General features: G+C 58.7%; 1 protein-coding gene across 1 annotated transcript; it reads right to left on the bottom strand.

Annotated features, from left to right (window-relative positions):
* Nucleotides 1-560: 560 nt before the first annotated feature.
* Nucleotides 561-6,260, bottom strand: DIRAS1 (DIRAS family GTPase 1). Its single transcript, XM_027969917.2, has 2 exons — nucleotides 6,222-6,260; nucleotides 561-3,531 (listed from the first exon to the last, which is right to left on the bottom strand). Exon 2 carries the CDS (start codon nucleotides 3,459-3,461, stop codon nucleotides 2,865-2,867), a length of 597 nt encoding a protein of 198 aa, XP_027825718.1. The 5' UTR covers nucleotides 3,462-3,531; nucleotides 6,222-6,260; the 3' UTR covers nucleotides 561-2,864.
* Nucleotides 6,261-12,287: the final 6,027 nt, after the last annotated feature.

The raw sequence follows: 12,287 nt of genomic DNA, 5'->3' as shown, positions 1-12,287 counted from the left end.
GGGGCACCGTGGGGACATTTCAATGCTTCTCCCTCTAGCCCCAGCCCCACTTATCAATTGGCAAACTTGGCGACTTGCCTGGTAGTTCAGTGGCTAAGACTCCGAGCTGCCAGTGCCAGGGGCCTGGGTTTGAGCTAGACCCCACATGCCTCAACTAAAGTTCCCACGTGCCACAACTAAGACCCAGTGCAGTCAAATAAATAAATTAAGCTTAAAAAAAATTTGCAAACTCTGTCCTGAGCCATTTAGCAGATGGGAAAGCTGAGGCCCTGCAGGTTTTCCCCCCACATAATATGGGGATCATCATGCCTGCCAGAGCCCTTCCATTGACTGCAGTAAGTACTGGGTCCAGCAGGGCCTGTGAGATCTCTGGTGGGGACCACAGAGGAGAAGCAGTGAAATTTCCCCACGGTGCCCCAGAGTCCTCGTTCACAACAGTCCAAGTTCTTCCCACAGCCCCCTCCCTCAGCGCCGCCCCACACCTCCCCATCTTTCCGGTCCCTCATCCTTTCCAGGTGGCAAGCTAACTTCCCCGACCCCAAAGAAGGCGCACTGGTGAGGAATGTGGAATCCACGACTTTATTGCAGGAAGACTATTTCTAGAGTGAATGCTACACAGACCCCACAACAGGGGGCAGGGGGACACCCACATGCGAGGGGGCAAAGGGGCAGGGGCGGAGTCACAGCAAGCATGGCCTGGCACGGTCCCCAGAACCCCTCTGTCCCCCAGGGTCGGGGCAGGGCCTGGGGCAGGAGAGAGGCCTGGAGGCGGGCAGGGCCCCAGGGAGATTGTGCTATCAGGGTGTGTCCCTGAGAAAGGGCCGCAGACCCCCGCCCAGCCCCACTTTCTCTGGCACCTTCAAGTGGGAGGGGTCAACACCAGTTGCTGTGGGCCCTGGACCCACCACAGGCCAGGGTGTCTCAGCTATACCCAGATAGGATGTTACCTGTTCTTCCATGGGCCTGTCCACATGCCGGGCAGTGACACACACGTGCATATGCACACACACAGTGTACCCAGTAAATATCTGCAGAATGAACAGCCACACAGATGCAAGGGGAAAAACACACTGCTACCAAGATGGACACAGACAGTCCCTCTCACCCACATACAGTCCACGTGGTCACATGACAACAGCCACAAGGCCTCTCTCTCATATGTGTGCATGCACATACACACAGACACACACATACACACAGCTTCCTCACACTTCATGACACCAGTGCTGCTAAATGGCTCCAGGGAGAGGCCCAGGAGGCAGGCAGCTGAGACCCTCCATCCCAAGACCACAGGCAACTGAATGCTGCCCACGAGCACATGAACTGGGATGTGGGTCCATCCCTGGTCATCCCTTCAGATGAGGCCACAAATGAATGCTGTTGCAAGTTGCTGAGTTTGTGGTCATGTGTTCCCTAGCAACAGCTGATGGATACAGATGTGAGGCTGAAAGACACCTTACTACAGAATGAAACAGGTGTGGCATTCCTCAGTCAAGACAAAAAGGTTTACCAATACTTTCTATTATTAATAAATCACATCACCCACACCCAAAAATGCAGCCATATACAGCCACACTCTTGCAGGTGCCAAGGTCACCCATCACAAGTGTCCAGTCCTGTTGGCAACCACGTGACCCACATCTCCATACTCTCTACACTGTGATCACACTGCATACTGTCACACACAGGAGCCCCCCATACATGCTTAGACATAAGCCATCCGCCCAGCACACCGAGGTGCCTAGTTCATCATCCCATGGGATTCCCCCCCGCCACCCTAGGCCTACAGGTCACCTTCACACTGGCCGACACAGCTTCACTGGGTCCCATGAGTGTGGTGTCATCTAGACACTTAAAAAAACATAATTTCAGGGTGGCGGGCACACCCTGACTCCAGGACACACACCTTCCTGGGCAGCCTCCATGGCCTAGTAGGTGGAAGGCAACAGGTTGGGCAGAGCTCTGCCTCCAGCCCCACGGACCTTGCTAGTGCTGGGTCCGGATGCCTGCCTCTGACAGGGTCTGGCTCCCCCTCCCCTCATTCTCTATCCATGGGCTGTGTCCAGGAAGGCCCTCCATATTCATCCCAGACAGTCTCCTGGAGTTGTGCTGTGGCCATTGGCCGGTTCTGGGCCTCCTCTACCTGCACCCCAGGCCCAGGCCGGGTGTGGAGTGGGATTCCGGGCTGGTGGGGCACTGCTGAGGGCCCTGTTTGGTTATTGCCTGGCAGCCTGAGACCCAGCCCGCAAAGCCCCCCACCAAGCTGTGGGGACAGGGGCGAGAGGAGTGGTCTAGGACCTGGGTTGGGGGAGCCCAGGTCAGAGGTCATGAGGGATGGAAAGGGGAGGGGAGTGTATGTTAAACACCAAATAGGAGAAAACAAAATCTGAGGTCCATGTGCATTTCAACTCCCTCCTCCCCAGCAAGGTCACAGTGATCTAATGGGGGGACCCAAAGGGAAGGGGCAGGAGTGGCAGACACGGAGATGGGGAAAAAAACCGGCGTCCTCAGTCCAGATAGGGACAAACAGCTTCCCCCCCACCGCCTGTTTTCCCACGTGCAGATCATGGGGGCCACCTCCAGCACTTGCCTTCCAGGGATACAGACAGGATGGGGGGTTGGAGCAAAGAGGGAGGGGACAACAGAGTGATGCAACAGAGCTGGGTTGCCACAAGCCCAGATCTGCCACAGGCTCGGCAAGGCCTCAGTTTCCCCTCCGTAAATGGTGGATGAAGGGAGAGAAGTGGAAGAGGTGGGAGGGAGGCCGGGAGAGGAGGAGAAAGGGAGCAGGAAGAGGACACAGGACTTGGGGAGAGACCCGTGCCCAGGACAAAGGGGTGCCGGTGGTGGCGGGCTCTCTGGGCTCACATGAGAATGCATTTGCCCTTGATGCGGTCTGTCCTCTTCTGTTTGCTGGAGCGCTTGCCGTCGATGTTCAGGCTCATGTTCCGGCGCGTCTCCAGCGTGAGCAGCTCCTGGAAGAGCTCCTTGACGTTGTAGTTCATCTTGGCCGAAGTCTCCATGAAGGCGCACTTCCACTCCTGGGCCACAGCCTGGGCCTCGCGGGTGTCTACCTCCCGCTGGGTCTCGTCGCACTTGTTGCCCACCAGCATGACGGGGATGTCCTCCACGCTGCCCTTGATCTGCACGATGAGCTTGTAGATGGGGCCCAACTCCTCCAGCGACTGCTTGCTGGTGACCGAGAAGACCAAGATGAAGGCATGGCCCTTGGAGATGGACAGCCGCTGCATGGCTGGGAACTGGTGACTGCCCGTGGTATCAGTGATCTGCAGCGTGCACACACTCTTGTCGCAGCTGATGACCTGCCGGTAGGTGTCCTCGATGGTGGGGATGTAAGTGTCCCGGAACGTGCCTTTGACGAAGCGCAGCACCAGCGAGCTCTTGCCCACGCCGCCCGCCCCGAACACCACCACTCGGTAGTCGTTGCTCTGTTCAGGCATCTTCCACACGGGGCTGTGGGGCGGGGCCGGGAGAGCTCACAGCTGCGGCTGCTAGAACCCCAGACCGACCCTGCACAGAGAGGAGTGTCAGATGCAAAAGGCCCACCCAGGTTGGGAGGGAGCGAGAGGGGTGGGCTTCTCGGAGGAGGCAGCATTTCTCCTGCCTCCCCATTGATCTGGTTGACTTTGCCATTCAGAGCCGCATCCTCTGCCTGGCTGCTTTCCCTCAGTGAAATCTGGGGCTTGAGCTCTTTCAGGGTGTGGAAAGACTTGACTGGAAGGAGCGTGGAGATGCCGGCATGGGGTGTACACCCGCAGCTTCCTCCACATGTGCGCTCCCCCAGCCCCCAAGAGGACTGGCTTTTCCCTGGGTCTGTGACTGGGGCAAGCTGCCTTGCCTCCCTGAGTGTTTTCTCCTCTGTAAAACAGGTGAAGTGGTGCCTGTCTCCAGCCATCACAGGCTCTTTGCTGTCCCTCAAGCCCACGGGAGCTGCATGGTGGGATATCTTTAAAATGCAGATGGCAGGGCCTCAGGCCTGGAAGCAGTGAATCCTTTGGCCACAGTCCTGGGAACTTGCATTTTAAAGCTGCTCTCCTTCCCGCATCCCCTAAGTGTGATCCTGGTGCCAGAGGTCCAAAATTTTGCAGATCATAAAGCCAGTTTTCCAGGTTATAGATGAGAAAACTAAACTTAGTCTAGAGAAAGCCCCACTTCCTAAACTCCAAACCCAGACTACAGTCTGGCCTGCCACCCCGCTCTGATGTGTCCATAGGAACAGAACTCTCTGCAAGGGAGTCCTCTCATCCTCTGTCCCCTCCTCAGTGCTCAGAGAGGTCCAGTGACCTCGGGAGGTCACACAGCACAGCAGTTCCTAAAATGATGACCGTGGGGGAAGAACTGTGGCCTAGGTGTGAGAAGGCAGGAATCTTGTCTCCAGCATCTGCATCCTTATCTATAGAAACAGCAGAGACCCCTTCCCTGCCTCCTCTCGGCCACCTCTGAGGGTCCCTCAGCATGGAGGGGTGTGTCTACGATGAGACAGAGAAGACATGGCAAGATTGCCCCCCTGGCCATGCTACTGCCCTCAGGTACGGGGAAGGGGGGCAGGTAGGATGCAAGACCCAATGACGTGAACCTGGCAATGAAAACCGCAGTAAGTAAATTGATGTCCCCGAGCCTCAGTGTTCCCATCTGTGAAATGTGAGCAGTTGCAGCAACCATTCCATGGAGGTGCTGGGACAAAGAGTGTCAGACGCTGGAGAAAGCTCTTGGCCGGGTGCCTGGCACACAAGAGGCCTCAGTAAAGATGGACAGACATGATTCTCCATCTCAAGGACCCAGGGTGTAAAGCACCTGACTGGTGGCGGGTAGGGAAGGCATGTTCTCAGTGATCAAAAGTAACAGGTTTGTCAGAAAAAGACAGACAGTGAAGCTAACGACTGACACAGACCCCACAAATGATGTGCCAGGCAAACTTGTAGGAGCTTTAGTGGCTCTAACTCATGGGGGACTGTTAGGCATCTCGGTGATATGCATAGCACTGGGGGGCAGTGGCTGGTGGGGCTGGCAGCCTGCTCTGCAGTTACTGCCCTCTCCTGGGTGAGCACCCCGAGAAGTAGGCTCAGCACTTGGCAGCCGGGCACCGCCCAGACTGGCCAAGGGATCTGGGGTGGCTGGTAAACCATTGGCTCGGCTGCCCCAACCCAGCCCTTGCCTTGCACTGAGTGCAGACCCCCCAGCTGGTTTCCGGGCATGTCCACAAGGGTGTCCTCCAGGAGGGGTCCATGGGGGCCTGGGATCCCTGACTGGGAGCCCCGTTCCATAACCCCCATACCCACGCCAGGAGCCTCCCTGGGTGCCATTTGAATCCCACCCTCACCTCCCCTGGGCTGGGGTGGGGGGAGGAGGGGGCCGTGGTCACCGAGGCTCCAGAGGGGGTGGTACAGGCTCAAGGTCACAGCAGAGGCATGGCCGAGCAGAGCAGGGTTTAAACTGGCCCTAGTTGGCTACAAGGCCTGGGGTCCTTCCCCTGTGTAAGGCAGCCCACCTTGAGACTCCCAGGCCAGACGAATCTGCCCAGTCCTGGGCTCCTGAGTCCAGCGAGGAAGGTTGGAGCGACCTTAGGTGCAAGAAAGCAGGCCCAGCTCAGGGGAGGGCCTGGGGGCAGAGGCTGGCTGCCCCAAGGGGGTCTGACTTAGGGACTAGCTGACCAATGAGGGGTTTGATGACAGAGGTCCTGTTCTACAGGGGCCTGTCCGGGGAGGCCAGCCCAGGGGCTCCCCTTGGCCCAAGGAGGATCTAAATGGTGGGGGAGGGGGTGTCCACCGGAGGAGGGGCTCCTGGATGAGGGGCTTGGCTTGGAGAGGGAGCGGAAGGGCTGAATGGGTGTGTGGTCGGAACAGACCAGCTCGGGGCCCACCTGATTCCTCCTGAAGAGGCCCTGACAGCGGGACCGAGGAGGGGCTGCGGTGGGCCGGAGGGGCTGGCTTGGTCGAAGGGCTCCCGGTCAGTACCGTGGGGGAGGGGTGATGCCAATAGGGAGCTGTCCAAGGTGGGCGCGCGGAGGGCAGTCCAGCTAGGGCCCGGCCGGACTGGGGAGGGGGTTCCGGTGGAGGGCTCGGCGGGGAGGAGGGCCCAGCCCCGCGGCCGCGGAGGGTGGGGCTCAGACAAAGGAGGGGCGCGCGGGGAGAGGACCTGCGGGCCTTGCGGGGTGATGCAGCGGGCCCCGGCGCCCCCCGCCTCCGGCCCTGGCCACCTACCTGGGCGCTCGTCCCTGCGGCGCCGCCGCGGCTGCTGCTGACCGGCTCCGTGTCCGCTTGGGCGCCGCCGCCCCCCGCACGCCCGCCGCCGCCCGCCCGAGCTGTCTTCGCCGCCGCGCCCGCGCCCGCGCCCGTCCCCGCCCGTCCCCGCCCGCCGCCGGGTGCCGCGCTCCGCCCCTCCCTCGGGACCCGCGCCCCCGGCCAAGGTCACCGCCGCCCCGCGCCCGGCCGCGTGCCCACAGTTCCTCCCGGGCCCCGTTCAGACCCCCGCCCCTACATCGGCGCCTGGCAAACACAGAGTGCTGCCAGGGACGCAATGGGGGTGGGGTCGGCTTCTCCGGGATGCAGCTGGAGCACCCCAGGGTCACCCTGCAGCCAGCGGCTGGGCAAGATGAGGGGCACCCAGGAGCAAGGAGAAGGGGCCAGCTGGCAGATAAGGGTACTGAGGGACAGAATAGCAACCCCTTGGGCTGGTCCAAGGGGGTGGGAGGTGTCCAGTTTCAGGGCAAGGGAAGGAATGTGCATTGATGGAATGAATAAATAATCAATCAATAAACAGATGTGTGAGAAGGCAGAGATGGCACAAGAAGGCTTGAGACAATGCTGGTGTTCAGGAGACTAGTCCTCATGGGAGGCTTTTTCCTGGGAGGGGTGGGACTTGGTCTGGGTTGATGGCTATAAGGGCAGGTCACTGAGACAGAGATGGCAACTGGGTCTTTGAGGTGGGGGGATGCTTCTAAAGGTAGAGGGGTGAACAAAGGGAGCCAAGGAGGCTGGATTTGCAGTTTTCTGGTAGGAAAATGTTCTCTGTCTCAAAGCAGAGCTGTCTCTGAGAGTAGACGTTTGCCTTTGGGAAGCATCTCTGTGTCTGATGTCCATGTGTCCACGTTTAAGCCAGCAGGATGCCATCACCCCTCCCTCCTGCGGACTCGGGGGGCAGACTCTCAGAGCAGGCCAGGCTTTGGGGCACAGGCAGGGGTGGCTTTGAGCCCACCCCAGGGCCCACGCCTCTTAGAAGCAGGTACCCCCAGATTGGATGAGGAGGCTGACACTAGGGTCCCACAAGGAGGTGCTTTCTGGGGTCAGAGTGGTCACAGGGTGAAAGAGGCTCTTCATGAGGTAGTGAGCTCCCCATCATGAGATGTGTGAGCAGATGGTCAGCTGGAACCCAAGGGCCCCTCTGGCTCCAGATTCTTGCTGACCCATCATGTCCGTGGCTCCAGCTGAGCCAGACCCTTCCTGCTCCCTTGGAGATGTGGGCGTGATCCTCAAGACCACCTGGTTCCCCCAGAGTCTGTACCCCTGAGGTCTGCCCTGCTTTGGGGTGTGAGGGGCCCTATTTCTCCCTGATTCTGCCCCTCTGCTGCATTTCCCGACCTCTCATGCCTGGACCATCCACCTCCCTCCTGGCCTCCCTGGACCGCCCCCTTCAGCCCTCCTCAAGCTTCCCTCTGGTTCCCCATCCAACCCTGGCTGCCTGGAGCTGTTCCCTGGGCACACCTCCCTCCTGTCCTGTCCTAGGCCTCGTGGGGTGCCACAGAGGTGGCCTGGTCCCAGGCTAGCGTCTCCAAGTGCTCTCAGCCAGCGATGGAGACAGACCCATGTGCAGACAGGTCCTATACTCTGGTTTGGATCTCTGTGTCCCAGCCCAGCATGCCTCTGAGCCTCAGTCTCCCCATCTGTGAATGAAGGTCACCATTGTGTTCCTTGTCAGGGTTTCTGAGAGCGATTGGGCCTGACGTCCACCTAGGTGGGGCTGCTGGGCACCTGCGCGCTCAGAGATGACAGCCCGAGCTCTCTCCCATTCCAACTGCCTGCCTGCCTCCGTCTCCTGAGTGACCAACGGTGCTGGTCTGGGCTTCAGGCCTTAGGCCAGCCCTCTGGCTGCTCAGGGTGCCAGCCCAGGCCAAGGCAGGCTGACTCATGCGGAGCAGCGTGGGCACTGACAGCAGTTCCACTCTGTGGCTGCTATTTATAGCTCCCAGGCCAGCCTCTCAGCCTCGTGAGCCAGAGCAGGACTGGCCCAGAGTCTCTGCTTGGCTTTCCCTGGGCACGGGGCCCAACCCCCACCTGAGCACCCCAAACCAAGGCAGCAGTCCCCCTTCACAGCCAGTCGGGAGAGCCCTGACCTTCGTGAGCCAGCATGGGAGTGTGCTGGGTTTCTCCAGGTCAGCAAAGGGAATTGGCTCTCCCAAGGCACCCCAGCTGGGAAGACATAAGGTGGAGGCTAGAGCTGGGGCCCACTGGGTTCTGAGCCAGCCTCCCACTGTCCCTGGCTGTCTGGGGGCCTGGGCCAGGGACCCTCACCTGGCCTTTGCCGTCCTTAATCTGCGCAAGTCCTCCTTTATGCAACGGGACATCCCCTCACCTAGGAGGAGGTCCCGGCTCCTTGCCTAGCCTCACAGCCTAGGGGCCTCCCGCTGGCTGCTCCAGGCGGGGGACACTCCAGGCCCACTGTACAGGGAGCAGAGCCCCTGGGTCTCATGTTCTGGTCTCTCTGTGCTTCTGGGATTAATGCAATTATGTGGGCGAAGCTGAGGCTGGGCGCCGCGGCCTCTCACCCATGCTGTTTGGCCCACAGAGGGTTTTTTACTTAAGTTTAGTGTCAACATTTAAAAATAAGAATATCATTTGTCAAAACACATGTTGCCTTGACAAATGAACAGGCTGGTGTCTCAAGCCTGAATTCTGTCAGCTGGCACCTGTGGAAGCTGGACCCCAGGCCCCGGTGGAAGAGGCTAGTCCCTGGCTGAGGTCACCGGCCTGGCTCCTGGAGGTGGCCAGAGGGTATCCTCCAGACGCTGGGCTGTGTGGTTATTACCGCCTCCATCACCATAGACTTTGCCACCAGCAGGAAAACCCCTTTAACCGAGAGATGGACAGGGAAATTTTGATCAGTCAGAGGAAAGGACCATGATGTGAAGGAGACCTCAGGGCCTTTGCAGTCCACTCCTTTCACCAGAAATCCTCCTCCCCCATCTTCTGACTCAAGTGAGACCTTCAGAGATTCCCCCAACCACGATGCTAAAATAGTCTCTGAACCATCACAATAATTATCCTCCGATTAAAATAAATAAATAATTTTTTTTAATAAATAAAAGTAAAATAGCCTCTGCCTCCCTTCCTGGCTCTCCCTCCATCTTGCTTTTAAAAAAAAAAGTTTATTTATTTAGGCTGTGCCAGGTCATAGTTATGGCACACGGGATCTCTAATTGCAGCCTGTGGGATCTGGTTCCCCAACCAGGAGCTTGCATCTGGTTCCCTGACGTGTCCCCTGCATTGGGAGCACAGTCTTAACTACTGGGCCACCAGGGAAGCCCCACTTTGCTTTTTTTCATCTTAAAGGCACTTAATGCAATTCGTGTCCGTGTATCATGTCTTACTCGCTGGAAAGTGAGCTGCTTAGGCTCTAGGACTGTGGGTCTCACCTGTGGATAATCCTGCCCCAAGGGACACTGAGAGATATCTTGGGACACTTGTGGCTGTCATGACCAGGGTGAGCTCCTGGTGTCGAGTGGGTGGGGGCAGGGAGTCTGCTCCATACCTCACAGCACCCACAATGACCTCCCCGGGGGATGAACTGGCCCCAGGTCAGCAGTTCTGAGGGAACCCTGGTGTAGGTCAAAATGTATCTCAAACGTGTCCCCCGACCAGCATCATCTGGGAGCTTGGAGAAAATGCAAAATCTCCAACCCCACCCCCAACCAGGACTGCTGCTCACATCCTATTAGGCTCAGGACGGGTGAATGTCCCCAGTGCCTAGCAGGAGGTTGGTGGCAGGGGTAGGGGGTGGGAGTGGGGGGTGGTGGTGCGGGGATCATTTTCTATGGGCAGTTTGTCCACCCAAGTGGCAGGACCAGAACTAGCTCAGAGGGAGGCGCAGCCGGTCCCTTGAGGGAGAGAGTGTGTGAACCATGATGGCCATTTCCTTTGCGTTAAACACAGCACTTCAGCTGTGCCTGTAGGCACTGGGTCGGGGTCTGAAAGGCCCAACTGCCCACCCTGTTCTCTCCAGCCAGGCTGGGCACACAGCAAGCACTTGGGCCCTTGGCCAGAACCCTGCTGTCTGGCCAGTCAGCTGTTTTTGCCCTGGTAACTGTAGAGGTCTGGGGGGTGACAGGGGTGGGTGGGGGGAGGGTCTCCCTTCTGCAGCCCAATCTGGCCTCAGCAATGTGACAGAGTTTTAGGGCCTTCTCAGAACCACCCCCACGCCCTGCAGCAACCCTCCTTGGCCTCTTCCTGGCCTGCGGGAGGCTCTTGGAAGGTCAGGTGGGTAGGTCACTGGCTCTGTCACAAAGCTGACGGACAGCTGCTCATGGTGAACGCGGGCAAGGACAGGTGGGCTGCAACAGCCCTCTCCTCCCAGCAGAGCTGAGGGTCCAGGGCTGGTGGTCAGGGCAGGCCTGGATGCACAGCGCGCAGGGACGCACCAACCGTCCGATGCCTGATTTTCAGGCCCCAAAACACAGAAGGGCTGGGAACCAGGCTCCTTCTCCCAGCCCCATGCTAATGAATTCCCCACCAGAAATGTAAACAGCAGACAACAGAGGCTGAGACACACTGTTATTATGGTTGATTCAATCTGCAAAGCCTGGGTGCCGCCTCCTAATTTTCTCCTTTTTTGTCTCAGGATCAGGAAGGGGAACCCAGTCGACTTCATCCAGCTATTGCCTGCACTGGGAGCCCCGACTCCCCTCCTCTCCAGGCAGACTGTGGAGGGCAGCGGGGCGGAGGGAGGTTGATGCTCCAAGGACCGAAGCCAGGTTCTGGGTCAACTCTACTGTCTGCAGAGCTCTAAACAGTGCCTCTGCCCTTGCCCTAGTGTCCCCATAATCATACCACCAGGAGCCTGCCTGGTCGGGGCCAAGTGGCTAGGGGTGGCCTTGACCCAACTGGGCACATCCAGATAAAGGCGGCACCTGGTATTTTGTGCTGAAAGCTTTGTGTTTTCTTTATTTATTTTTCAAACAGAAAGGCATTTGTGCTATCTGGGATTGCTCGCGTCCAAGCGAAGGTGGTTGTGCCTGGTCGCCATGCAACACCTTAAACAGATCATCAGCAGGTGTCTGCCCCCTTCTCCTCTGTGAGACACACGCACAGAGCTCAGAGTGACACTTCCTCAAAGGCGCAAAGTTAAATAGAGATGGATGAAGGCTTGTGGCCAATGTGCAGCTCTGTGTCAGGGCTGGTCCGGGGTCCCAGGAGGTGGGTTTCCAACCCACAGGCTTCTTCAGCCAAAGCTCCTGTCACCACGCGGCACTCTCATGTCAGAGCCCATGGGAAGGTGGAGCCACTGAGCTGTCCTCAGAAGACCCTGGTCTAGACCGGACACAACCAACTTGGGCCAGGGGCCCTCAGGAGTGAGGTCAGCACCCCCAGGCCCCTCTTGGATGAGATGACCACTTCTCACCTCAACTTTCAGCTTTGACCCTCACCCCAAGTGGGGAGAGCTGATCACAATTGACTGAGTGACACCATCATCTCAGTGATAAGCAGACCCTGCGGCTGACCCTGGCTCCTCCTACAGCAGACAGGAAGGGTAGCCTTGGGGGAGGCTGGTGGATGAGACAGCTTGTGTCCTCTCCTAAACCACACAGCACCCCTCCCCAATATTGGGGGTTCCAGCATCCCCAGGGGCCTGGAAGCAATTCTCCTGGGGCTGGTAGGACCCTGGAGGGAGGCCAGAGCCCAACAGACAGAGGCTGGGGATCCAAGGATGCCAGGGACTGGGATGGCAGTGTCCAAGGCATGAGTGGGGTCCACTGGGGTTCCCCCTCTTTGCTGGTGCTGCAGTGCCCTTCCTGGTCCATAAGCTGGCTCAGAGTGAGGGGGAACAATGGGGCCTTGAGGGCTCCAGTGGGGAGATGGAAGGGGAAATGTGGGGACTGAGGGGTGGACAGGCCTGTGGTGTCCCCAGGACATCCCAGGAGGTTGATGGCAGGCAGGAGGGTGGGGACCCTGCTGTGTGTGCGCTTTAGGTGATGGGGAGGTGTATGGAGTGGGGACTCCTAGAGCAGACCCCATGGGAGGCTCCTATCTGATTTGGGGAGAGGAGCCCCTGAGGGA

Source organism: Ovis aries, chromosome 5 (genome assembly GCF_016772045.2).
Source record: "Ovis aries strain OAR_USU_Benz2616 breed Rambouillet chromosome 5, ARS-UI_Ramb_v3.0, whole genome shotgun sequence".
Classification (NCBI taxonomy): domain Eukaryota; kingdom Metazoa; phylum Chordata; class Mammalia; order Artiodactyla; family Bovidae; genus Ovis; species Ovis aries.
This window is presented reverse-complemented; position numbering and strand designations above follow the sequence as displayed.